The sequence below is a fragment of the Stenella coeruleoalba genome, assembly GCF_951394435.1.
Source record: "Stenella coeruleoalba genome assembly, chromosome: 3".
NCBI lineage: Eukaryota > Metazoa > Chordata > Mammalia > Artiodactyla > Delphinidae > Stenella > Stenella coeruleoalba.
The window spans coordinates 55,321,276-55,349,270 of record NC_137148.1 but is presented as its reverse complement, the minus strand read 5'-3'; the positions used below and the strand labels follow the sequence as shown (position 1 = coordinate 55,349,270).

The 27,995-nt window shown below is 44.2% G+C and overlaps 1 protein-coding gene across 3 annotated transcripts; it reads right to left on the bottom strand.

Moving 5' to 3' along the window:
- MARVELD2 (MARVEL domain containing 2) lies at positions 1-27,872 on the bottom strand. Of its 3 annotated transcripts, XM_079917977.1 has the most exons (8): positions 27,528-27,872; positions 23,970-24,331; positions 22,399-23,562; positions 20,575-20,610; positions 11,255-11,403; positions 6,437-6,608; positions 3,274-3,324; positions 1-2,091 (listed from the first exon to the last, which is right to left on the bottom strand). In XM_079917977.1, exons 3-8 carry the CDS (start codon positions 23,545-23,547, stop codon positions 1,969-1,971), a joined length of 1,680 nt encoding a protein of 559 aa, XP_079774103.1. In that variant the 5' UTR covers positions 23,548-23,562; positions 23,970-24,331; positions 27,528-27,872; the 3' UTR covers positions 1-1,968. The 3 variants fall into 3 exon arrangements, with proteins under 3 accessions (XP_079774103.1, XP_079774101.1, XP_079774102.1); XM_079917975.1 differs by lacking the exon at positions 23,970-24,331; XM_079917976.1 differs by lacking the exon at positions 27,528-27,872 and having other exon boundaries at positions 23,970-24,501.
- Between the last annotated feature and the right edge of the window lie 123 nt (positions 27,873-27,995).

Below are 27,995 nucleotides of genomic sequence, written 5' to 3'. Positions count from 1 at the left end.
AAAGTAAACAATAAAGGATACACACAAAACAACAGGTGACTGAAATTTTAATATGCCTAGGTATTCACATAAAAACTGTAAAAATCAGCATTACAACATTGGTCTTCAAAGATTAACATTTATAACTGTAGTAAAATAAAGTTTCACAAAGTCAAATTTCCTTAACACTTCATTTCAATATTAATCTCTTTACAGTTCATCAAGTTGGTATTATTTCATCTTTCTTTCTTTCTTTCTTTTTTTTTTTTTTTTGCGGTATGCGGGCCTCTCACTGTTGTGGCCTCTCCTGTTGTGGAGCACAGGCTCCGGACGCACAGGCTCAGCGGCCGTGGCTCACGGGCCCAGCCGCACCGCGGCATGTGGGATCTTCCCAGACCGGGGCACGAACCCATGTCCCCTGCATCGGCAGGTGGACTCTCAACCACTGCGCCACCAGGGAAGCCCCTCATCTTTCTTTTTTTATTAAAGCATGGGTGCTCTTCTTATGCAAAATGTTAACATGGGGTCCCAATATGTAAAACAGAATGTGCAGCTGTTCTAGTTTGGGGGGCGGTCCAGAGGGAGCCTAGCCTCACACTTTCCACAGTATCACCTCTTAAGACTCTCAGCACCCTAAGCATAGTCTGAGAACCATGGATTGAAAATAGTAACAATATACACTAAATAAGATATCATTGACAAAGAAGAAGTCGGAAGTTTATTCAGTATCCAATACTTGGTCCGCCTTCGCTTTTCCACATTCTTTTCTTTGGTTTCATCACTTCGAAAATTCCTCCAGTATTAATTGTTTGAATGGCAACTATATGAAGCAGAAATTGTATTTCTACACCTGGGAAATTATCTACAAGATAGATGCTGCTGAATAGGGAACCAATAACAATGATTTTTTTAAACATTTTTAAAGCAGTCTCTTGTTCACATTAATAAAAATAAAACATTTCTCATGAATAAAGCCTCAAAGCCAAGATAATTCTTGGGACAATGAAGCATTCCAATAAATCAAAGGGAGATTCTAAGCAGATGCAACATCATGGGGCCTTAGGATGGACATCTAAACAGGACAGAAATGGCAACAATATTCACACAATCCTTGTATTCGAGGTTTACAGGAAGGGCTGGGCTGTGGGGACGTTGAGAGATGTGCACAGTGATGCTATTAAAGATAAGAAGGCTGCACTGGACCCCAGTAGGCACAGGGCCACAGGGAAGCATCTGCTTAAGGCGACGTGTGTAAGATTTATTTACAGCACACAAAAAAGAAAGTCATAAGGCCATGGCCTTGCGTTAGCTGGCTGGACTTGCTCTTTAAGGTCCTTTCCTTGAGACTTATTCTATGTAGTTTATTCATTCCACAAACACGTCTATATAGTTCACAAACACTAATGCAGTGCTTACAAATGTGCCAGGCTCTAAGTGCTTTACGAATATTGACTCATTTAATCCTCATAACAACCCTAGGAGGTAGGTCCTATGATGAGCCCCATTTTACAGATGAGGAAATAGGCACAGGCAGATTAAACAACTCGCCCAAGATCATAAGGCTTCAAATGGTGAATTCAAACCCCTTTCAAGGGCAGAAATGACATCTTTGGCTAGGAAGAGAAATTTGTCCTAAAAGAATCCCAGGAACTGGCCTAAGTAAGAAAGGAAAAAGCAGCACCAGAATTGACACTCCACTTGATCATCAACCACAAGGACACAATGCTTAAATCAATTTTAACAAGATAAATATAAATTGTACACAGATGAATCCAGAATTTCTTCCACTCTTAGTAAAGGCCCTTAGTAAATTTGAATTTGTTTTGAAATGTCTGAAATGCAATCACATACTGTTTTAACTTGACATACCAGCTAAACCAACTACAAGCTGATTCAGGAGGCATTTGCTTCTCTATCACAGAGACGAGCATAAAAAAAGACAGTAAATAAATATGAAGCTTGATATAAAAAAGTGGTTTCAAATAAGTTTTAAGAATAACCCTGTACATCCCAATTCATTACTTTATCATATTCTTGAATCCTTTGCTTTATGTGAGAAAGTTTATTCTTCAGATAATCACAGCGTTCTTTTTTTTCCAGAAATGTAGGATCCTAGAAAAGAAACATAGCTATTATCTCAGCCTCTGGCTTCCTGAGCAAAAAACACAGAAACACACATTATCACCCAGAAAATGACCTTTCATAGCAGATTTTCCTGCAGCAGATTTCAAAATCTGCCTAACAAGAATAACAGGTAAGCTCTCTACATTTTTTTCAGTGGATTTTATTTTTTAGAAGCCTTTGGTTCACGCGAAATTGAGTCGAAGTAGAGAGCTGAGGCACTCTTGAGTATTAAAATACATTAAAAAGTAATTAATGGATTAATAAAAGCTCCCTCCATCCTCTACTAATTTGTGCAATTAAGTTAAGGATGGAATTAGAAACCTGTAAAAGAACTTAATCTTTGTGAATGAAATGTGGGTGAAGAGCTCTATATGGGTGCTCATTTCCCTGGGTTCCTAAATCAGGACACAGCAGAATGTATTCAGGACAGAGACGAGAAGAAAAGGCACCCAGGGGCTTCCCTGGTGGCTCAGTGTTTAAGAATCTGCCTGTCAGTGCAGAGGACATGGGTTCGGCCCTGGTCCGGGAAGATCCCACATGCCGCAGAGCAACTAAGCCTGTGCGCCACAACTACTGAGCCCACACGCTGTAACTACTGAAACCTGTGTGCTCTAGGGCCCACGTGTCATAACTACTGAGCCCGTGTGCTGCAACTACTGAAGCCTGCACTCTGCAATAAGAAAAGCCACCACAATGAGAAGCCCGTGCACTGCAACGAAGAGTAGACCCCACTCGCTGCAACTAGAGGAAGCCTGCGCGCAGAGCAACGAACACCCAACGCAGCCAAAAGGTAAATTAAAAAAAAAAAAAGGCACCCAGGGCTTTCCTGGTGGCGCAGTGGTTGAGAGTCCACCTGCCGATGCAGGGGACACGGGCTCGTGCCCCGGTCCGGGAAGATCCCACGTGCCGCGGAGCGGCTGGGCCCGTGAGCCATGGCCGCTGAGCCTGCGCGTCCGGGGCCTGTGCTCCGCAACGGGAGAGGCCACAACAGTGAGAGGCCCGCGTACCGCAAAAAAAAAAAAAAAAAAAGGCACCCAGCAGCCACCCATGGTCCCTAACAAGTAGCATCTTAAGAAATACAAAAAAAGAACTACTTTAGCTGCAAGAATCTAAAGTCACCACTGTACCTGGATAAGAATACACTTTAAAGAAGAAAATGGTTTTACTCACATTCCTTTTTTTCTTAAACTCTTCATGGACTCTTGAAATTCTCTCATGTTCCTAAAAATAATATACTGTATATGTGAACGAAAATACTTGCAGTTACTCACATCATATCTCAAGAATGTCTCAAGAGTACAGTGGGCATAAGAACAGAAAACAATTTTTACCTAAGACTATAATGAAAATATTCATACACGAACAAATTCAACTCACTGGATAAATATTTGAGGGCTTACTCTTTGCCAGGCCCTGAGATCCAGGGATGAACAGTAGGGCGAGGCCCCTGCTCGTGTAAAACCTGGACCGAGTTCCAGTGCCACTGCTTGCCGGTGGTGTGACTTGGGCAAGCTCTTTACCGTAAGGCTTGGTTTCCTTATCAGTAAAATGGGAATAATAACCATAACTGTCTCATAGTGTTGTGAGAAGGTTCATTTATTTGAAATGATCCTTCTAAAGTGCTTGGCACATAATAACCACATTAGCTATAATTAGGTAGCATTTTCATCCCCTTTGGCAAGTTGACACTATTCAACTTTTGAAAATAGCTAATATGAGGCTCCTTCCAACTTTATTCTAAGTTTAATAATAAATATGAAATTTGTTAAAGGGTTGAATAGTCTATCCAAAGGAAATAGGTTACTAGAGCAATGCCCTCATTTATCCAGGTAAACCTATGCTTTGGAGATTGCGAAGCACTGTACACCTAATAAATACAAAATAAAATGTAATAATTATGTTCTAAAAGCTTCCCCTGAGAACATTGTCCATCACAAATCCACATCCCTTTCCCAATATATTTTAACTCTTCAATGTTTTTCACATACTAAGATCATGAGTATTGTTTGTGTTTTGACTGCTTGCCATCAGTGAGATGAACCTGGTTATTCAGTTGTCATCTACATTAACAGGTCCTGGCCTGGGACTGAACTAGCTGCCTGGGGGCAGGGGTGCTGTGCTGGAGACGCAAGCAGAGATGAGAGCTGTAAAAATCTATCCTAGAGTCAGTCAGAGACTGAATTAGGAGGGTGAGGACCGGAGAGATTATTTTGAGCAAAACTCCTATTGGATGGGCTTAGAAAAGTCATGTGATGGTTTAATTTTTCACGGGTGCATGAGCAGGTGTGTGTGAGAACCCATGCCCCCAGCAGGCCCGCTGGGCACAGAGACACTTCCCTGGGGATGCGCTAGGGGACGAGTGAGCCTTGCCGGCAGACTCTTGCCCACCGCAAAGCTCAGCCTGTGAAGAAGTTCATTTTTGTAATACACTTGATATCTCCACTTTAGATAAGGCCTGGAGGAGACACCGAGACTCACTACATTTGGCTGTCATTTGGCTACTTACTTGCCAAGCCATGCTGAAAACCAAAGGAAATGACTATTGTGAGATTGTGTGGGAGGACTGTGGGAGGACTCAGTTTCTCAGCACCTGCTGTAAGCAGGACCCTCCCACCCCCAATCGCACACCACAGCCTGAGCCCTTGCCCACGCATACACAGCCTACACACCCGACGCCTCTGGGTCTGGGCTCAAAGGCCACACGTCACGCTCAGGTTTCTCAGCGTTATGTCTGTTAACCAGCTTGCTCTGCCCAACCTGCGGTGATCCCGACGCTTGGTGCCTGCTCCTTCTTTCCTGCACTCCTTTGAGGGCATCTAAACTTGGTCACCCTTCTTGGACCTGTGGACCTTGCTTGTTCTCCAAATGGTACTAACTGACCTTGAACCTGCAGTATGTGCTGGATTTCTCCTGCTTCCTGGTACTGGCATGTCTTAGCCAACACCCTTCCATCACTCCAAGACTGGGAAAATGTCACTACTCTAGACATTTGGCTTAGAGGACTTGGAATTACAACTCATTTAAATGTACACTTAAAGGTCTGGTCGAAACAAAGATGCCCAACTAATGCAGGCCTCAGGAGAAGAATCTATCTATCTATCTATATAAAAAACGTGTGTATATATTATATATACATACATTTGACATTTACTAAAAAATGCTGTATGTTTTTAAAATTTCAATTACACAAATAGATTAGATGAATACATTCTCTTTAAAAAGGATAGGATATTACACACAAATGTTCATAGCAGCATTATTTATAATAGCCAAAAAGTGGAAACAAACAAAAAAAAAGTGGAAACAACCCACTGTCCATCATCTGATAAATGGATAAAAAAATGTGGTATATTCATACAATGGAATATTATTATTTCACCACAAAAAATAATGAAATATTGATTCTTGACACATAGATGAACCTTGAAAACATGATGCTAAGCAAAAGAAGCCAGACATGAGGCCACATATTATATCACTGCATTTACCCATACAGAGAGAAAGTACGTTAGTAGTTGTCAGTGGTTGGAGAGAGGGGAAATGGGGAAAAAGTGCTAATGGGTATGGGTTATTTCTTGGGGGGTGATGAAAATGTTCTGGAATTACAGTGGTAACGGTTATACCCCTTTGTGAAAATACTAAAACCCACTGAATTGTACACTTAAAAGCAGTGAATTTTATGGTATGCGAATCATTTCTCAATGAAAAAATATATGTCAGGTAAAAAATGCCATTGATTATGAGGGCATCCTGATTTCCCAGATATTAAAATGTGAAGAAAAAAAAGACAGAACATTAGAGAAAACACTTCAGTCCCCTATGACTGCCATCTCCACCCTCGTTTTCCTCTCTGCCATAATCACGGTTATTGGTCTGAAGCATGAGCCCTGTAGCTCATGTATGCAGCCTCAGATCCACTCTCCGTCCCTACCCACTGTGCTCTCTGGGCTTGGGGTGCTAACTGCTTGGCTGTGACTTACCCTGGAGAATGCATGGCCACTAGCAGCTCCTCTACACCCCCGTCCACCATTTGTGAATAAACCTTCCTCAAATTACCTCAAATTACCTTAGAGTGTGCTATCTGTCTCCTTTGGGAGCCTGATTGACCCGGTATGTATGTTAGGCAAATTTACACTTTACTTAAGTAAGAAAATAAAATACTGTTTAATAATTGAAGGCAAAAGGCATTAAATTATATATTTTGAACTGTCACCCTGCCAGTGAGCTTCCTAGACAGCAGATGCAGATGGTTATGCCTTCTCTCCACTTCAGACGAAGTCAGAGTTCATCCTTCCGCCATCAGAACTCCTCCCCGGCAGCTGCAGGCACTCACCTGCTGGTTTTCTGAACGATGCGGCAATCTGCTCATCACTGCATCCAGCTCATCAAACTTCTTCAAGACGGCTTGAACTTCTGCAGAGAGCTCTTTGTACTCTGAAAACTGGTCCTGGAACACAGCTTTATAGCGTTCTCGTTCATCATCCGTCTGAATCATAGGGTATTTCCTGAGGAAAAAAAATAAACCAAAGTTGAGGTGTGGCCAAGATGGCAGAGGAGGAAGACCCTGAGCCCACCTCCTCCCACGGGCACGCCCAAGTTACAACTATCTACAGAGCAACTACTGATGAGAAAGACTGGACGACTAGCAGAAGATATCTTCTACAATTAAAGATACAAAGCAGGCACCACCAGATGGATAGGAGGGTAGAGACATGGTATAGTCAAGACCCATACCCTTGGGTGGGTGACCCACAAATGGGAGGATAATTGCAAGTGCAGAGGGTCTCCCCAATGAGTGAGGTGTCTAAGCCCCACATTGGGCTCCCTAGCACTGGGAAGACAAGCCCTGAGAATGTTTGGTTTTGAAGGTCATCAGGGCTGACTTTCGGGACTCTGAGGGCTGTGGGAAATAGAGACTCCATCCTTACAGGGCGCACACAAAATCTCACATGCTCCAGGACCCAAAGCAGAAGCAGTGATCTGAAAGGAGCCTGGGTCAGACCCACCTGCTGATCCTGGAGAGCCTCCTGCAGAGGCAGGAGGCCACTGGAGCTCACCCTGGGGACACAGACACTGACAGTAGCTATGTTGGGGAGCTCATTCTACCACGAGGACACTGGTGCTGGCAGGCGCCATTTGGTAATCCTCCCTCTAGCTTGCTGGCAAAGGGACTGGGCCCTGCCCACCAGCCTGTCAGCACCAGTACTGGGATGCCTCAGGCCAAGCAGCTTGCCAGGTGGGGACACAGTGCCACCCACCAAGAGGCCAGCTGTCTTAAGATCCCCTGAACCCCCTGGTGGATGGGGCCAGGATCCCATCCACCAAAGGACCAACACCAGCTCTGGGACGCCTGGGCCCTGCAGCCAGAGACCCCAGGACCCAGCTCTGCCCACCAGTGGGCCAGCACTAGCTCCAGGACCCCAGGACCTGGCCCCATCGACCAGCGGGCTGGTACTAGCCCCAGGATCCCCTGGGTCCCAGCCCTGTCTACCAGCAGGCTGAAGTCATGGGACCCCCCAGACGCCAGCACACCCACCAGAAGGCCAACGTCAGCACTGAGACACTCTGGGCCCCTAAGCCAGCTGCCCTGGGATCTGACACCAGCTTTGAGACACCTGGACCCCACACAGCCAGCCATGTCAGGAACTGGTCTCACTCAAGCAGGCTGACGCTAGATATGGGATCCCCAGGCCTGCAACCACCAACCCTGGAAACCAGCTCTGCCCATCCATGGACCAGCACTAGCCCTGGGACCCCTCAGGACTCCATAGACAGCAACCTTACGACCCAGCTCCACCCACCAGTGGCTGGTAGCCTCCACACAAGGCAGGGCCTGGCAACGAACAGGACTGGGGGCTGGCCATGCCTATCAGACCACCCATAGTAGTCAGCCTGCCACAACAGAAGGACCCATGCAGCCCACATAGGGGACACCCTTAGAGCATATAGCCCTGGTGACCAGAAGGGAGTGTGCTGCTGGGACACACAGGACGTCTTCTACAAAAGGCCACTTCTCCAAGGTCGAGAAACAAAACCAACCTACCAAACACACAGAAATAAAACAGCAAATTAGGCAAAATTAGGCTACAGGCAATTATGTTCCAAGTGAAGCAACACGATAAAACTCCAGAAAAACCAAGTAAAGTGGAAATAGGCAAACTACCCAATAATACTTGTAAAGATGTTCAAAGAACTTGGGAGAAAGAATGGATGAACAGAGTGAGAAGTTAAAAGTTTTAAACAAAGAGTGAAAAAATAAAAAGACATATTAAGCAGAGCTGAAGAATACCGTAACTAAAATGAAAAATATACTAAAAGGAATCAACAGTAGATTCGATGATACAGAGCAGTGGATCAGCTAACTGGAAGACAGAGCAGTGGAAATGACTCAAGCGGAACAGAAAAAAGAAAAGAAAAAAAAAAATGAGAACAGTTTAAGAGAACTCTGGGACAACATCATGCATACTAACATTCACATTATAGCGGTCCCAGAAGGCGAATAGAGAGAGAAAGGGGCAGAGAACATATTTGGAGACATAATAGCTGAAAACTTCCTTAACCTGGGCAGCAAGGGAAAAGCAACAATTTACTACAAGGGAACTGGCATAAGGCTATCACATGACTTTTCAGTAGAAACTCTGCATGCCAGAAAGAAGTGACGTAATATATTTAAAGTGATGATAAGGAAACACCTACAACCAAGAATACTCTACCTCAGGGGTCCCCACCCTTTTTGGCTCTAGGGACCAGTTTCATGGAAGACAGTTTTTTCATGGACGGGGTGGGGGTGTGGGATGGGTCAGGTGGATTGTGAGTGATGGGGAGCGATGCGGAGCCGCAGATGAAGCTTCGCTCGCTTGCCTACCCCTCACCTCCTGCTGTGCGGCCCGGTTCCTAACAGGGACTGGTACCGGTCCGCGGCCCTGGGGTTGGGGACCCCTGCTCTACCTGACAAGGTTTTTGTTCAGATTTGTTGGAGAGATCAAAAGTTTTACAGACAAGCAAAAGATAAAAGAGTCAGTACCACCAAACCAGCTTTACAAGAAATGTTAAAGGAACTTCTCTAAGTAGAAAAGAAAAGGCCACAGCTAGAAATCTGAAAATTACAAAAGGAAAAATCTTATTGGCAAAGGCAAATATACAGTAAAGGTAGTAAATCAGCCCTGCTATAAAGCTAGTAGGAAGGTTAAAAGACACAAGTCATAAAGTCATCTATATCCCCAATAAGTAGTTAAGGGAGACACAAAACAAAAAGATGTAAAATTTGATGTCAAAAACAGTAAACGCTGGGGATGGAGAGCAAAAATATAGGGTTGTTAAAATGTGTTCAAACTTAAGAGATCAGCAACTTAATCACAGATAGATACATATATATATATATACAGTTTGCTATGTATAAACCTCATGGTAACCCAAACCAAAAATCTGTAATAGATGGGACTTCCCTGGTGGTCCAGTGGCTAAGACTCCACACTCCCAATGCAGGAGGCCCAGGTTCAATCTCTGGTCATGGAACTAGATCCCACACGCATACCGCAACTAAGAGTTCGTGTGGCAACTAAAGATCCCGCATGCCACAATGAAGATACCACATGCCGCAACTAAGACCCCGTGTGGCCAAATAAATAAATATTTAAAAAAAAATCTATAATAGATACACACACAAAAAAGAGCGAGAAATCCAAACATAACACTAATGATAGTCATCAAATCATAAGGGAAGAGAGCAAAAGAAGAAGAAAGGAACAAAAAAGAACCATAAAAACGACTCCCAAACAATTAACAAAATGGCAATATGTACACACCTATGAATAATTATTTTAAATGTAAATGGACTAAATGCTCCAATCAAAAGACACAGAATGTTTGAAAGGAGTATTACTGAGCCATAAAAAAGAATGAATGTTATGTGGCAGGCTGGATGGGAGGGGAGTTTGGGGGAGAATGGATACATGCATATGTATGGCTGAGTCCCTTTGCTGTGCACCTGAAACTATCACAACATTGTTAATCGGCTATACTCCAACACAAAATAAAAAGTTAAAAAAAAAAAAGGAATGAAATCTTGCCATTTACAACAACATGGATGGACCTAGAGGGTATCATGCTTGCTGAAATAAGTCAAACAGAGAAAGACAAATACTGTATGATTTCACTTACATGTGGAATCTAGAAAACAAAATAACTGAACAAACATAACCAAACAGAAACAGACTCATAGGTACAGAGAACAAACAGGTGGTTGCCAGAGGGGTGGGGAGTGGGGGAAGTGAAGCAATAGGTGAGGGAGATTAAGAGGTAAAAACTTTCAGATGCAAAATAAATGAGTCACAGGTACAACATGTACAGTATGGGGAATACAGTCAATAACTATGTAATATCTTTGTACGGTGACAGATAATAACCAGAGTTATCCTGGGGATGATTTTGAAATGTACAGAAATACACATTTCACTATGTTGTGCACCAGGAACTAACAGTGCTGTAGGTCAATTATACTTCAAAAACAAACAGACAAACTCATAGAAAAAGAGATCAGATGTGTGGTTACCAGAGGCGGGGGGAGGAAGTAGGGAGAGAGGGAATTGGATGAAGGTAGTCAAAACCTATAAACTTCCAGTTATAAGATAAATAAGTATTAGCGATGTAATGTACAACATGATAAATATAATTAACACTGCTGTATGTTACATATGAAAGTTAAGAGAGTAAATCCTAAGAGTTCTCACCACAAAGAAAAAAATTTTTTTTCTATTTCTTTAATTTTTTATCTATATGAGATGATGGATGGTCACTAAACCTACTGTGATAATCATTTCAGGATGCATGTAAGTCAAATCATTATGCTGTGCATTTCAAACTTATACACTGCTATAGGTCAATTATATCTCAATAAAACTGGAAGAAAAAAAATAAACTGAAGTGATAACTTTTTCACTAAAACAAGAGGAATAGGAAATTAGCTTATTAGCTTATTCCTCAACGACCATACTGTACCTTCAATTCGATATACTACCTCCCAGGAAACAAACAACTGTTCAAATATAATTGACTTTAAGCAGAGTATTAACTTGTAGACAAACAGAAAAGAGAAAACCCAAATGGAACCTCTCTATTTTTACCTTGAAGAAGGACTTAGGTAGATACTCACGCCACATAGTCTGGCATCACGATTGGTTTCGGGATGTGGCCAGCGGGGATATGTCCACTCAGTAGCTCAGGTTTCATTTTTGTTGCTCTCAGTTCTTTAAAATTAACTTCTTGGTCTCTCTGTCTGTCACAACCGGTGGCCATGTCACACTACAGTTAGAGAGAAAAAGAGGATTTATTTATAAATGAAGGCAGAAGAACAAACAAAAATCCCAACTTTATTCTTAGAAGAAACCTGGGGGGTGGGAGCAGGAGGAAGAAGAGTAGAGACAGCAATCAACAATTTCCCTTCAGAATTACGTGTTTTATAGTCACAGAGTTGTTCAGAACACTTCTGTAACAGTTAAGGAAACAGTGAGCTACGAGAGTACATAATAGATTAAACACACTCTAATCCCAGTTGTGGGATCATCAAAGGTGGATAATGAAATGGTAAATGTGTCTTAAGTACATTTAAGATGTATACCCCAACTAATTGTAAAAGAACAGAAAATGTAGTTCAAAATAAGAAATTCAGCGATAAAAATGGAACAAGTCGGGCTTCCCTGGTGGCGCAGTGGTTGAGAGTCTGCCTGCCGATGCAGGGGATATGGGTTTATGCCCCGGTCCGGGAAGATCCCACATGCGGCTGGGCCTGTGAGCCATGGCCGCTGAGCCTGCACGTCCGGAGCCTGTGCTCCGCAGCGGGAGAGGCCACAACAGTGAGAGGCCCGCATACCGCAAAAAAAAAAAAAAAAGGAACAAGTCAACTTAAATGGAAAGAGAAAAAAATGACACCAGCAACTTGAGATGAATCAATTACAAGTAGCCACTAAGTAGGTCAGAATGGGGGACGAGTCACATTGTTTCATCATCTGAAAAAGACAGCAAGCAAAACCAAGGGAAGGGCGGTGGATGGCTTTACTTTCCCAGGTGTTCTTAACCTGCGGTTCCTTGAAGAGGTCTACGGGAATGCTGGAGACAGTGGTTTAAGTCACCTGGCTTCTACACTGGAGAGCTCCTAGAGGTCTCTGTAGGAAAAGGATCCATTCAAAGAGGGGGAAAGAACATGAGACAGAAATGCCCAAGGAGGAAGCATGGGGACAGACCTTAAGAGCTAAAATAGGGCTTCCCTGGTGGTGCAGTGGTTAATAAGCATCCACCTGTCAATGCAGGGGACACAGGTTTGAGCCCTGGTCTGGGAAGACCCCACATGTGCGGAGCAACTGGGCCTGTGTGCCACAACAACTGAGCCTGCGCTCTAGAGCCCACGAGCCACAACTACTGAGCCTGCGTGCTGCAACTACTGAAGCCCACGCTCTAGAGCCCACGTGCCACAACTACTGAGCCCACGTGCCACAACTACTGAGCCCGCATGCCACAACTACTGAAGCCTGCATGTCTAGAGCCTGTGCTCCGCAGCAAGAGAAGCCACCGCAATGAGAAGACTGCGCACCACAAAGAAGAACAGCCCCCGCTCGCTGCAACTAGAGAAAGCTGGCACGCAGCAATGAAGACCCAATGCAGCCAAATAAATAAATAAATAATTTTTTTTTTTTTAAAAAGAGCTAAAATAGCCAACAGGAGGGACGCGGAAGTGTAAGACCCAGGGGAGCCCACTCCAGAACGGGCAGGGCGAGGTGGATGTGCAGCTTTGGGGTTGGGAAAAGAGTGCTTGGGGGCCCCACTAGGCAGCACCCAGAACACCAACCAAATTGGTGAGGCTGGTGGATGCCAGGAGAGGGGTTTCCGTGTTACACATAAAGGAGCAAGGTTCAGAGAGGTTCAGTAAATTCTCCAAGGTCTCAAGGCTCTGAGTGGAAAAGCCACAATGAAAACCCAGCACTTTTCCAGGAATTCCCTGGCAGTCCAGCAGTTACAGCTGCTCGCTCTTACGGCCGAGGGCCTGGGTCCTATAAGCTGCATGGCACGGCCAAAAAAAACCACCTAAAAACCAAAACCCAACCAACCAACCAAACAAGCCAGCACTTTTTTGGCTCGTTGATTCTTTAAATGAGCAACACGAGGAAACAGTTTACTTAAATGTATACCGCTCAATCCTAAAGCTAGAAATGAGTTTGTGATGGGGAGGGGGCGGGCAAAGCCATCCTGCTAGAGCATGTTGATCCCATGACACAGAAGAAAGCCCCCTCCACTCACCCCTTGGGGCTTCAGTCCATGCTCGCTGAATTAAACTCACTGAGCTAATAACTGAGCTGCTCGGGAGGGACCTGACTCCATTGAAAACAAAATATAAAACAAGATTTTAAAAAACCTTGCTCTTTACCTTGTCAGGCAGCTTTTAAAATCCTTTGTTTCCTGATTTCTCTACCTCTGAGGCTGCCTTTGAGTTCTGGTTTAACATTAGCTCATTCCAGAAACTACCAGCTGTTAACTCACCAAATAGCGCAGCCCACAGATCAGTGGATTAGTCGGATTAGACGTGGAGGCTGCTGACCTGCCATGGGGTAGGGCTACCAAGAGGGGAAGGTTGCACCCGAGGCGCTGGGTGAAAGGGGAACCAGGTCCCCTCGGCCAGAAAGGACGCCCAGCCATCGGCCCCAAACAGCAAGAACATGAGTGGGGAGCAGAAAACCCAGAGGAAAGGAGATCAAACAAGAGTATTTTAGGAAACATATTCTGAGGTCAGTATCTATCCCACTTTGTTCCTCGCTGGTCGGGATGCCATTTCTTCATCCTAATGAATTCTTTTATGTTTAATCTTGAAAATCCATCATGGTATTAAAATTAGGGGAAACTTTCTTGGCTTAAATAAGTGGATTTCCATTTCATGGCATCCCTTTTTAGCTTCTAAGTATTTAACCATCCGTTTCTCCCGCGGCTGCCTGAGGAGTGGCCAGGGAGCACACTGACTCCCTAGTCAGCAGCCCCAGGTGTCAGGCTCGGTTTTCCTGGTCAAAATCACGAATTCTACCCAGGTAGTCACGTTGTGGAGGAGAGTCCATATGAGTTTTCTCCCCCCTCAGGTAAAGTTTTTTGAAGCATAAACTATTCATTTTCCTTACTTGCCCATCTCTAATTCCAAGATTCACCTTTTAATATAAAAGGAGAGTTCTAAGAAGTCAGAATATTTCCACACAGACTATTTCACCTGCTTTACTTTTTTTTTTTTTTCTGTTATTATGCTCTTAAAATTTTCTTTCACTCTTTTTGGGTGAACCTCACTGACCACCAGTGCAGAAAACCCTACTGGGGAAAAAATATCTAGAACTAGATATGACTCAAAAAATTAAAATCTCTTCGGTCCTTCATGGGAAGGAGGTAGTTGGGCTCCAGCCCTGCGACACACCACTTTCAAACAGTACTCCTGATTACAAACAAACGGCCCCAGATTTCACGACCTTTCTTTGCACCTAGCAAAAACCAGCCTTGTCAGCACATATAAGAAAAGCTTTACTATGAAGCAAGAGAAAGTAATTAAGCCATGGGGTAAGTACTGCTATGGATATAATTACTAAGTTTTCAAATTAAAAATGGGCTGAATGGAACTTCCCTGGTGGTGCAGTGGTTAAGAATTCCCCTGTCAATGCAGGGGACACGGGTTCAAGCTCTGGTCCAGGAAGATCCCACATGCCGCACAGCAACTAAGCCCGTGCGCCACAACTACTGAGCCTGCGCCCTAGAGCCTGTGTGCCACAACTATTGAGCTCATGTGCTAAAACTACTGAAGCCCGTGCACCTAGAGCCCGTGCTCTGCAACAAGAGAAGCCACTGCAATGAGAAGCCCACGCACTGCAAGGAAGAGTAGCCCCTGCTCGCTGCAACTAGAGAAAGCCCATGCGCAGCAACGAAGACCCTACGCAGCCAAAAATAAAATTAATTAATTTTTACAAAATGGGCTGAATGAATACGCTGTCAAGTTAGAAACAGGGAGAGCCAGACATGTGTTTCAGGGTGCTTTTGTCCAATTTCTGATTCTCCTTCCCTTTGAGCGTATAGATGTAATGATGCATAGACCCCAATCCCAAACCCACACTATTACTTTTGATACCCAGATTAGATTCTGACTTTTCTAGTTTAGAAAAGCAATCTACTCAACATGTAGGGACTTATTAGAATTTGTTTCTTTCTCTGTTTGATCTTACTTTATATATATTATTTATTTTTTAAATGACCTTATTTGCTTTTTAAAAATTGTGTTCGTGAAAATACAAAACAAGAAGGGACAGCCTAGCTGATAGTTCCAGACAAGGGACAGGAAACTAAGTTCAGGGAGGGTAAGTAATTTCCCCTGAATCACAGAGTTAGTAGTACTCAAATTCAAATTTGCCTGATTCCAAAGTTTATCTTCTCTTCACCACACTACACTGCCCCTCCTGTGGTCATCTGCAAATTCTTCCCTACCAAGAACTGGGAAGGAAGCAGGGGAAAATCATACCCAATGAGAAGCTGGAGATTCAACCTTTCCTATAAGGTTCCCATTGGTAAGTCCAACAGAGGTTCCTCAATTAAGTCATGAGATTGCCTCTGTCTCTGAATACATTTAAATACGTTGATCCACAGTGACCCATCTCCCAGGAAAAGAGGCCTTTGAAAGGATGCTCTTTGCATTCTGCTCCCATATCTTGAACGAGCAGACGAGCAGACGTTAATTGGACTGATACGATTCTCAAAGAGTCTTAGGAATGGGGATTCTAACTCCGCTAAGGTTATTCCCGATTATTCCAGGACCTCTCAGGATCTGAGATGCTGCAACACACCCTGGACATACTAGGCACCAGCCTTCCAGGGCAGCTGAAAAGACCTACCTAGAACTCTCCAGCAGATCTTCCTAATCCCGTACCACCTGCAGAAGCCGCAGCAGACTACCCCATCATTTGGGGCAACTTCCTCCAGCTCAGCCAAGCCCTTCAGGTTGACTCTACCCTGCACTTAATCCCCTTGGTAAGTCCCAGCACCTCAGGGACTGCTCAGAAGGCCCATAAGATCCATCCTGACCAAGAATGACCACCATTGCTGTGTCACTGCCACGCTGCAGCTTGGTGAGACAGTCCCACCCAGCCTGGTGCTGTGCAGTCAACATCCGCAAAAGGCATACCACCTTTAACCCCCACCAAGCAAAGAGATTCTTCTCTTGTGCCCCTGGAGATGTTCCGAAACATACTTCCTGATGTGAACATTCTGACTTCAGATTTTGATATCATCTGTTAACAAGAGTGTCAACTTTTAGAAAGTGAGTCTCCTTATATATTTTTTCTTATATGTTTTTAGGCCTCTTTTCCATTCTGAGCAATACTTCTAATCCAGATCCATTTTCTAAACCAAAGTCTGATTAAGTTTGATCTTTTCCCTGCAGTGAATTTTATTTTAGAACTCTTACTGGGCTGTGATGTAGCAAAGGTTATCGTTCCAGGTCAGGCTAAAATTTGTAAGTTTCCTAGTCAGTCCCTCTGAGGGAGTAGGATTTACCAGTGGGTTATAGCAACATGGCAATCTTGAATGAGAGTATTGGCAATGATCTGCCAAAGCCATTCTTTTTTTTTTTTTTTTTTTTTTTAACACGGGCCTCTCACTATTGTGGCCCCTCCCGTTGTGGAGCACAGGCTCCGGACGCACAGGCTCAGCGGCCATGGCTCACAGGCCCAGCCGCTCCGCGGCATGTGGGATCTTCCCGGACCGGGGCACGAACCCGTGTCCCCTGCATCGGCAGGCGGACTCCCAACCACTGCGCCACCAGGGAAGCCCTGCCAAAGCCATTCTTAACGATGACTCCGAGTTTAGAAGACTGCCCTCTCCATTTGGTCAAACTCACTTACGTCTCTGTACTAACACTGGAAGTCAGCCACAGGTTAGGGAATTTGCACTTAGATTTCAAACAAAGGGCAGTGTTATTAGTTATTTAAATATCAGCCTTACATTGCTTATCTCAATATTTGAAATGAGCATTTACTAACTTAACTTTTTTAAAACTTAAAAAAATTTGAATAGGTAATGTATAGACATAACGTATAATTCAAAAGGTCCAAAAGGATACATAATGGAAAGTAAGTCTCCCTCTTTACCTGTCCCCTCACAGTTAGCCAGTTACCCTCCTAAAGGCAACTACTATTTATCAGTTTCAAGTATATCTGATTTGTTTGTTTGTCTATTTACTTATTTATGGCTGCCTTGGGTCTTCGTTGCTACACACAGGCTTTCTGTAGTTGCGGCGAGTGGGGGCTACTCTTCGTTGTGGTGCGCAGGCTTCTCATTGTGCTGGCTTCTCTTGTTGCGGAGCACGGGCTCTAGGTGCGCGGGCTTCAGTAGTTGTGGCACGTGGGCTCTGGAACACGGGCTCAGTAGTTGTGGTGCTCGGGCTTAGTTGCTCTGTAGCATGTGGGATCTTCCCGGACCAGGGCTCGAACCCATGTCCCCTGCATTGGCAGGCAGATTCTTAACCACTGTGCCACCAGGGAAGTCCCCTGATATGTATATTTCAGACAGCTTAAAACTGATGATCTATTTAGCTTACTGATTGTTAGTGTCACTGAGTCTAATTGAAATGTGTATCTTGAAGCAAAAAATGTTGAATAAATAAATGAACATTTAAAACAAATTAAACACAAGGGAATCAGGAAGTTAAAACAAAGTACAATAAAAAAATAAACAAGGGCTTCCTTGGCAGTCCAGTGGTTAAGACTCCGTGGTTCCACTGCAGGGGCTCGGATTTGACCCCTGGTCAGGGAAGCTCCATATGACACAAGGTGCAGCCAAAAAACCCCACAAACAAACAAAATGCCCCCCCCACACACACAAAGCAGCATTGCTCTAATACTATGAACAGTGTGTAAATTGTAGAGGTTTGTAACATTAGGTCCACACTGCACTGTGAGAGAGAAACTCTTCAGTATTCTGTAGACCAGCTAATCCCAGCCTCACTCATCCCACGCCTGGTCAGTCAGAACTGGTCAGATATCTCTTGCTTTCTAACGATTTATGGATATCCAAGAAAACCACAGTAGAGCTCAACTGTAATTCAGATGACTTTACATACGTGTCAGAAATCATTTAAGGACTTCCCCGGTGGCGCAGTGGTTAAGAATCTGCTTGCCAATGCAGGAGACACGGGTTTGAGCCCTGGTCCAGGAAAATCCCACATGCCATGGAACAACTAAGCCTGTGTGTCACAACTACTGGGTCTGCGCTCTAGAGCCTGTGAGCCACAATTACTGAGCCTGTGTGCCACAACTACTGAAGCCTGTGTGCCTAGAGCCCATGCTCCGCAACAAGAGAAGCCACTGCAATGAGAAGCCCGTGCACCGCTAAACCCCTGCTCGCCGCAAGTGGAGAAAGCCCAAGCACAGCAATGAAGACCCAACACAGCCAAAAAAGAAAAAAAAAAAGGGCTTCCCTGGTGGTGCAGTGGTTGGGAGTCCGCCTGCCGGTGCAGGCGACACGGGTTCGTGCCCCGGTCCGGGAAGATCCCACATGCCATGGAGCGGCTGGGCCCGTGAGCCATGGCCGCTGAGCCTGCGCGTCCAGAGCCTGTGCTCCGCAACGGGAGAGGCCACAACAGTGAGAGGCCCGCGTACCGCAAAATAAAAAAATAAAAAATAAAAACCACTGTTAAATTCAGCATTTAATAATGCTGAATTTGAGACATTATCATTCATAAATTGATCTCCTGAGATGTCATAGAAACACAAATCTCTAAGCAAGTTACTTTAATTTTGTACTTCCTGCTGGCTTCCTCTCTCTCATACTCTACTAATCTTTCATCTGTGTTTTTCTTTTTCACCAGATTTGTAAGCCCCTGGAAAATGGAGATAATGCCATTGTTGTATCCATATCACTGGCCCACAGCCTGTGACATGTTTGTTCAATGAATGAATGAATGATGACAGCAATGTATTAATTATGATCGCTTGGATAGGCTGCCGTTCATCCACTTAATAAATTCCATATGTCAGCATGAACAAAACATTTTCAAGTAATATTTGTATGTTACAACATAGAGAATAAAGTTAAAAAGAACCTCATCAAACGTATTTTCAGAACGAATGCACTTAACCCAAAAGAACTTATACAAATCAGCAACCCAATAAAAAAACCTGGACAGGATATGAACAGACAGTTAATAGGAAGAAAATGCAAACATATATATATGAAAAATGCTCAACCTCACTCCTGATAAGAGACATGCAAATTATAACTACATTAGTACCGTTTTTCACCTATCAGGTTGATAGATGCTAACAAATTTCCTGACACTGTGTTGGTCAGGGTGTGAGGAAGCCTGTAGTGCTGTTGGGGGTGGGAATTGGTAGAATTTCTATTGGGCAATCTAGCAGTCAAAACAAAAATGTACACCGCTTTTCATCCAGAAATCCACTTCTCAGCAAAAAATTTAAAAAATAAATAAATAAATAAATTAGGGACTTCCCTGGTGGCGCAGTGGTTAAGAATCTGCCTGCCAATTCAGGGGACACGGGTTTGAACCCTGGTCTGGGAAGATCCCACATGCTGCGGAGCAACTAAGCCCATGCACCACAACTACTGAGCCTGTGCTCTAGACCCACGTGCCACAACTACTGAAGCCCGCGTGCCTAGAGCCTGTGCTTTGCAACAAGAGAAGCCACCGCAATGAGAAGCCCGTGCACCACAATGAAGAGTAGACCTGGCTCGCCGCAACTAGAGAAAGCCCGTGTGCAGCAACGAAGACCCAACGCAGCCAAAAATAAATAAATAAATAATAAAATTTTTTTAAAAATTAAATTTAAATATGTAAGGAGAACCAACTAGGTTCACTGTAGAAGCTTCATTTAACACAATTAAAAGATGCTTCAAATAGCCTTGTCTGATTTGGTCCTCTTAGTATTAGAAAAAAGCTGAGGAACTTCCCTGGCGGTGCAGTGATTAAGAATCCACCTACCAATGCAGGGGACATGGGTTCGATCCCTGGGCTGGGAGGATCCCACATGCTGCGGAGCAACTAAGCCTGTGCGCCACAACTACTGAGCCTGCGCTCTAGAGCCCACGAGCCAGAAATACTGAGCCCGCGCACCACAACTATTGAAGCCAGCGTGCCTAGAGCCCGTGCTGCACAACAAGAGAAGCCACCGCAATGAGAAGCCTGCATACCGCCATGAAGAGTAGCCCCCACTCGCCGCAACTAGAGAAAGCCCACGCAAGCAACGAAGACCCAACACAGCCAAAATGTAAATAAATAAAATTTTAAAAAGAATAAAAAAAAAAAAGAAAAGAAAGCTGAAAGTCGTATTATGAACTTAATGCAACAGATACACTTTTACAGACAGATGGTCTACTCTATAGATAAACAGGTAAGAGAGAAAATTATTTAACAAATCTAGAGATAAAATATAACGTGAGCTTTACTCTTACCATTTTCCTTTTCGATGGCAATGACTGCTCATTTATCTGGAACAAAAAGAGTTAAAATGACTTTTCAGAGGTGTGTGAAGCTACTTTGCAAATATTTTTGTCCATTTGCATCTATAGCCCAATCTCAACTTTACAGATGTTGATTCTCTACCGTACACATGATCCTCCTACTCTTTTGGCCACGTTTTCATGGGCCAGTGGAGAACCAGAGGAGGAGGGATAACTGTGATTCCCTGTCAATCAGGAGCAGAAAGCAGAGTTGGAAATATGGAGATAGTGGTGACTCTTATGTGAGTTGTTCTGAATTACCTAGATTTTATTTATTCTTGGTTCCTATTACCTTGCACAATTAAAGAGTTTGGGATGGTTAAATTATAAAATTAATAGAAAAAAGCTATATGCCATTGTGTATTTTAACATTTAGGAAGTTACAGCAACACACAAACAGGAATCATAGGTGACTCAAGTTTAATTAACCATTATGTGAAGTCTTATAAAAACAAATTTTTGTTGAGAAAAGGAAAAGAAATAAAAGTACTGTTTATAACAGTCATATTCATGTAGAATTTGAAATGATATTAAGAACTCCATTGTTATTAAACTTACATAAAATTATAAGGAAGTGTGTGCTTCACTATCTGGATTTCACACTGATTAGAATTTAAAGTTCCTTACTTTGTATACACAGATGTAAATTAAAAAAATAGGTGGTGCAATGGTTAAGAATCCGCCTGCCAATGCAGGGGACACAGCTTTGAGCCCTGGTCCAGGAAGATCCCACATGCCGTGGAGCAACTAAGCCCATGCACCACAACTACTGAGCCTGCGCTCTAGAGCCCACGAGCCACAACTACTGAGCCCACACGCCACAACAAGAGAAGCCACTGCAATGAGAAGCCCACGCACGTACCGCAACGAAGGGTAGCCCCCGCTCAACTCAACTAGAGAAAGCCTGCACGCAGCAACGAAGACCCAATGCAGCCAAAAATAAATTAATTAAATAAATAAATTAAAAAAAAATGCTTACAGTGCTGAGATAAATTTTTAGAAACAACTTGAATCTATGTCAAATTCTAGTAAGATAAATATATTTTATGACACTAGAGTATGGGGTTCTGTACAGAACACATAAGGTACCTATTATAAAGTTAGTCAAGTTTTTTGCTGTTATGAATATGATTAAAAAAATACATAGGTCAGTGAGTAAATACGTAGGTTATTGAGTATATAAGGAAGGATTTTATTTTTAGCTATAGTTTTGCCCGATATACACCATCCGCCATTGTACCTAGGAAGTCTTTGGAAAAGTGGGGAAAAAAATGCACGGTACAGTTGACTTAAAATTAAGAAAATATTTAAGGTAATACTGACATTTTCAGAGGCACAGGAAATTCTACTACACACTCCTCCTCCTTAGAAGAAAGCAAAACATCAACTTATTTCAGGGAATAATGATGTTAGCAGAACATACTCTAACATTTTTGCTACCATTCCAAAAAAAATATTTTTAATAGGGCTTTTATATAATCTTATGCAGGTATTATCATCATTTCTTCTTTGTAGAAATTCAGTAGTTGTTTTCCCCTTAAGTATCAGACAGACAATACTGCAACCGACAAACTATATATTGTATTACACATCTGGGGTCTACCTGCAACATTCTACAAATGACACACCAGAGTGGGTTATCCTGGTCAGAACATGTCAGATGCTGAGTGGGGCCTTTTGAACTTCAGACCCTTAAAAACAACAGCTTTGTTTTGAGAACTATACATATTTAAGGAGTAAACAGAAAGAAAGAACAAAGATCACGAAATCCCTTACCTCCTGTTGCTCCATGAATTCCCTACGTCTTCGAGCCGCCTCGTGCCTCCATAACTTTAGGCAAACCAAAGCTCCAATGAGATAAACAATCATGGTGACAAAGAGGAAGATCATTGCTGCTATCTGTCCTCCTTCCACCCGGCACAACGCTGCATTCACTGGCGTGTTAAATAATGGATAGTAGCAGAGTCCACCTCGGTTGGTATCATTCACATAGACTATGGCTGCGGCCATGTACAAGATAAACAAGGAGATGTTAATTCCAAATTCAGTTAGGGGCCACCAATTTGAGTCCAAAAGAATGGTCCGATAATACATGGACATGCCAAGCACCAGAATAATAATGGTGGTGACCCAAGCCAATCCAGCAACCACAAGCACAAAAGCGGTTTTGGGGCCACTATAGTAATAGCCCCCATACATGCTGCCCAGGCCACCAACGCCTCCCATGCCATAGGGCTGTGTATATCCGAACAGGTTATACCACTCGCTGTCCTTGTGAATGTACGCCGTGACACAAGCGAAGACGCCGGCCCCCAGAAGCAGCTCCACCACGCCCAGAATCCGCAGCAGGCCTGCCCAGGACTTCATGTAGGAATACCTCAGGTGATACTCCTCCACCTTCTCGCTGTAGGTTCGGGCTGTGTGTGTGCGTCGGCCTAGGGATCCGTAGGGATCGTGGGGAAACATTGCCTCGGCCTCTTTCCGGGAACGACAGCTGCCTTCTGACCCGCCCTGAGGATCTTCGCAGGAGTTGGGGGGTGAACAGTGGTTTGGTCTTGCAGGAGAGGCTGGAGGTGAACACTCCACTCCATCGGAGATGTATCTGATGTCTGACACCCGCTTATCCCACTCTGGGTCCTTTTTCTTCCCTCTGAAGAAGTTCTTCCAGGACTCAGGGACAAAGCGCCTTACAGGCTTGAGATCTGGTGCTACGGCCGGTTCCTCTGTGTCACCTGAGTAGAATTCTGGGCCGAATGGTGGCTGTAATGGGAGAGGGGGTGGTGGCAACGGATCAGCGCTCACAGCCAGCTCACTGTCGTGAAGAGTCTGGAAGGTTCTTACGGTGCCATCTTGATAGTCTGAGTCCCTTGGGACCTCATCGTAGTGCCTGTCCCGATTCCTGGATCTTCCGTCATTTGACAACATTTGTGATGTTCACACCTGGGGCCGAGATTAAAGTTATCACTTATGCTTAGTTATTTATCCTTTCAATGATGCTGGTTTTATTCACTTAGTAGCAAATGATCACATTCAGGAAACCAACATGATCATATCTAATTATTATGATATATAAAAATGACAACATAAATTATGTACACTTTAAACATGGGTAACAATTATGTTAGCCAGGGATCTACTAATCATTCTATGAGATTTTAAGGGCAATCAAACTTTTAAACCTTCGCTCTTGATTAAAACATAAGTTGAATTTACCTATGAGCCCTATAACAACAAAATGCAAAAAACCAAAAATGAGACTAAATTTTAACAATACAGGACGCTAACACACTCCAAGGAAGAGTCCTGTCCTCAAATATCTAAATCAACATATTTAAGGGTCGACATACCAAAATGTGATGGGTCAGCAAATACTCTTCACTTTCATTAACTCAAGTCTGCTTTGGAATGGCCCAGGAGAAGCAGTCTGATAAACACAGGGAGTGGAGAGTCCCTTTCTTTTCTAACTCGGGAAGTCACGTTACGGGAGTTGCTTCTTCCACTCTAATAGTATAACACTTGATACTAGATATAAAAAAATTGAAATCTCAGAAAAAAAAAATCACCAAAGGCTAAGTAAGATTCCCTGAAAGTACAGCACAGAGCCAAAGCAATGGCCATGGACATCACTCTTTCCAGACCAATTATTTAAAGGTGACTTGCTGTTGCCATGGAAAGACTCAAAAAGTATCTTACAGGGTATTCAATCCACCTGAAAAATAAAGCATAGAAAAAGCACTTTTTATCAAACCTGTTGATTTCCTTCATGAAATCAATAACCTGGACATGTATGTAAAAAGGAAACTATTTGCTAATATAACTACTATGTTTAAGGCACAATGATTTTCTCCCTCAAACTGCTCATGAGTATTTACTGAAGACTCGCTGGACACATGGCATTGTACTTGGCACTATAAAGGTCTCAAAATTAAAGCTGGTAATCCCACCTTTACGGTGTTGAACAATTTAGAAATTCCTAAGGCTTTGTTTTGTTTTACTTTGTAAAATGGAGATCTATCACTCAACAAGTATTTACCGAGTGCCTGCCATGCACCAGGCTTGCTGAAGATGTATCAGTGAACAAAGCCAATGGAAATCCTTGCCTTCATGGAGCTTAAATTCCAGTGGGGGAGCGGGGGTGACAAATGATAGATAAAGCAAGTGAAATATATCAGATGCCAAGGAACAAAGTTAAGAAAGAGGATAAGAAGTACAGTATGGACAGGGTGTTATAATTTTAAACAGAGTGACGAGGGAAGTCTTCAGAGAGAACATGACATCTGAATATAGAAATGAAGGAAATGAGGGAGGAAGCCAGGCAGGTATAAGGGGTAAGTGTTCCACACAGATGGAACAGCTTGTGTAAAAGCCTTAAAGTGGGAGTGCCTGGCATGTTCGAGAACTGTTAAGGAATGGAGGCAGCAGCAGGGTGAGTGAGAGGGTAAGTAGTAGAATTGAGGCCATCTGAAACATTAGGGCTTAAAAATCATTAGAGGGACTTACCTGGTGGTGCAGTGGTTAAGAATCCACCTGCCAATGCAGAGGACACGGGTTTGAGCCCTGGTCCGGGAAGATACCACACGCGCGGAGCAACTAAGCCCCTGCGCCACAACTACTGAGCCTGTGCTCTAGAGCCCTTGAGCCACAACTCCTGAGCCTACGTGCCACAACTACTGAAGCCCACACACCTAGAGCCCGTGGTCCGCAACAAGGGAAGACACCACAATAAGAAGCCTGCGCACTGCAATGAAGAGTAGCTTCTGCTCGCCACAACTAGAGAAAGCCCGCATGCAGCAATGAAGACCCAATGCAGCCAAAGACAAACAAATAAATAAAATAAATTTTAAAAATAAATAAAAATCATTAGAAAGATTTAGGCTTCTACTGGGAGTGAGAAGCCACTGGAAAATTTTCAATAAAGGTCTGACATGATATGACGTATTTTAACCAGATCACTCTGGGTGCTCTGTTAAGAGTACCTTCCAGGAGAAAAGGGTGAAAAGAGGGAGACTGGCTAGGAGGCCACTGAAATACAGTTGACGCTTGACCAACACAGGGGTTAGGGGCACCAACTCTCTTCGCAGTCAAAAACCCAAGTGTAACTTTATAGTTGGTAATATGTAGCTGTGGTCCCGAATCCACGGATTCAACCAATTGCAGACCACACAGCACCGCAGTACATATTTATTGGAAAAAAAACCCCAAAACGCATATAAGCGGACCCCTGCAGTTCAAACCTGTGTTGTCCAACTGTAATCCAATGGACCATGGTGGTAGCAACGAAGATAGCAAGAAGAGGTTACACTCTATGTTCAGGGAATTAAACATTTTTATTTTAGAAATTTCCAAACACAGTAAAAAGTGGAAAGAACAGTATTATGGGCCCTTATGTGCCCATCAACCACTTTCAATTATCAATTTATGACCAATCTTGTTTCGTCTATACCCTCTACCGTATTCCTTTTGTCAATAGATTACTTTAAAGCAAATCCCAGACACCAGATCATTTCATCTGCAACATTTCTCCAACCCTCCAGCTTAGTCCTGGGAGAAGCAGCCTGAAGAGAGTCTGAGATACCTGTTAGAAGTCCAGGTAAAGATATCAAGTAGGCAGTCTACCCACAGAAGTGTATATACTACCACAGACTAAATACAATCACCTGGGGGTGGAGATGGAGAAGAGGTCTAAATTCTAGGGTCTTCTAATGGGCCACTCCAATTTTAGAGAATTAACTGTGAGTCTCAGCATGGTGCCCAATGCAAAGCAGGAGAAAAAAATTTAGTACAGAAAAAAATTTCTATAATGATAGCAATTAAAAGTTACTTTTTCGTCTTTCATCGCTTTATCTGTTGTCTAAAAACATTTAAATTCTAGGAATGCATAGTACTACTATAATTCTTGAAATATATTTTCCTAAAAATAGTAGAGGCAAAAGCACAACAAATAACTTTAGCAAGTTTTACATATCCTTCAATATCTTTGCTATACAGGCATTTAAAGGACACCGGTTGCTTAATTCAACTCACTGGCAAAAGTATGCTTCACTATAATGGATTTAATTCATGCTCACCTGTGAAATGTGGCTTATTTGAATTAGATCACCTTATCAGTGTTTATATAAAAAGCCAAAATTACAAATTTGAAGAATTGTGGAATAGCAAATTATGTGATTTTGGAAGGGAATAATGGTCAGTTGTATTTTACCACAGTTCAATGTCTGGATACCCCTAGCATCTCTCAGGGTGTCACTGAGAGTCCACTTAGAATCAGCACGCTGAGGCAGAGCTGGTCTTTGTTTTGTTCCAGCCCCCGGGGCCCGACTCCATTCTGTTGACACACAAATCTCCGAAAGTCAAAGCTGTGGGAGGAGAAATGGTTCTCCCCAGCGAAGTGTTACAGGAATCCAGTTGGTCACCTTTACACCAACAGAATCACCACTAATCTGGCTTTAAAGTTTTGCTGGCCCCGAGAAAGGGGACGATTTCAGACGTTTCTGGGTTTCCAGGGGGATGGGAAATCCCCTGCGCTCTGAACTGAACCCTCGAGCGAGTGCCCGGGAATACAGAGCATCCTCGTCCGGGGTCCCTCCCCAGGCCGCGGCTCGGCGCTACGTCCCCGACCCACCAACTTCACTCAGTACTCAGCTCTGCCCACCCAGGTGCGCGTCTCCACGTCAGAGGGAAAATACACTCTTCGTCTCCCGAAATTGTCCCCAAAGTGGCCGGAACTAAATCGGGCCGGACGTGCCCAGCTCGGGGTAACCCCGCGCCCGGAAGGACCGGGGCTTCGCGGCCGGGGGTGGGCGCGTCTCGCGCGGCACCTGTGTCCGCCGAATGAAACCTGGCCGGCCGAGGGGCCCTCCAGCCTCCCAGGCGCCCCGCTCTCCCCGGGGCCCCGCACCCCTTACCGCGTCGGCCTCCGGCCTCGGGCGCAGGTAGTGGCCGGCAGCGCAGCGAGCGCGCCGTTCCTAGGGGCCGAGGGACGCCGAGGGCTACCCCAGACGCCGCGCGCCTGCCCGGGGTCCGCCGGTCCCTCCCCGCCCACGCCCCGGTCACGTGGGCCCCACCCCTGGCGCCCAGCTCACCTGCGCAGCCGCCGGGAAGTGCGCGCCCGCCGCCCGCGGCTCTGAAACTGGGATTGGGCGCCGGGGGCGGGGCCGGGCCGAACTGAACTTCGCCCCGCCTGGCTTTGTCAGGCCCGGACTGTCGCCTGGGGCTCGGGCGGGTCGGTGCCCTCACCCCCACCGCACCTCAAGGCAACAGCTAGGAGAGCTCTGGAAAGGTTGTTAAAGGTGAGAGCAAACCCTCCGGAAAGTTGGGTTTGCAACCCTCGCAAGGTTGCAATCCCCCTCCTTTCTATTTTTGAAAAAGTTTGG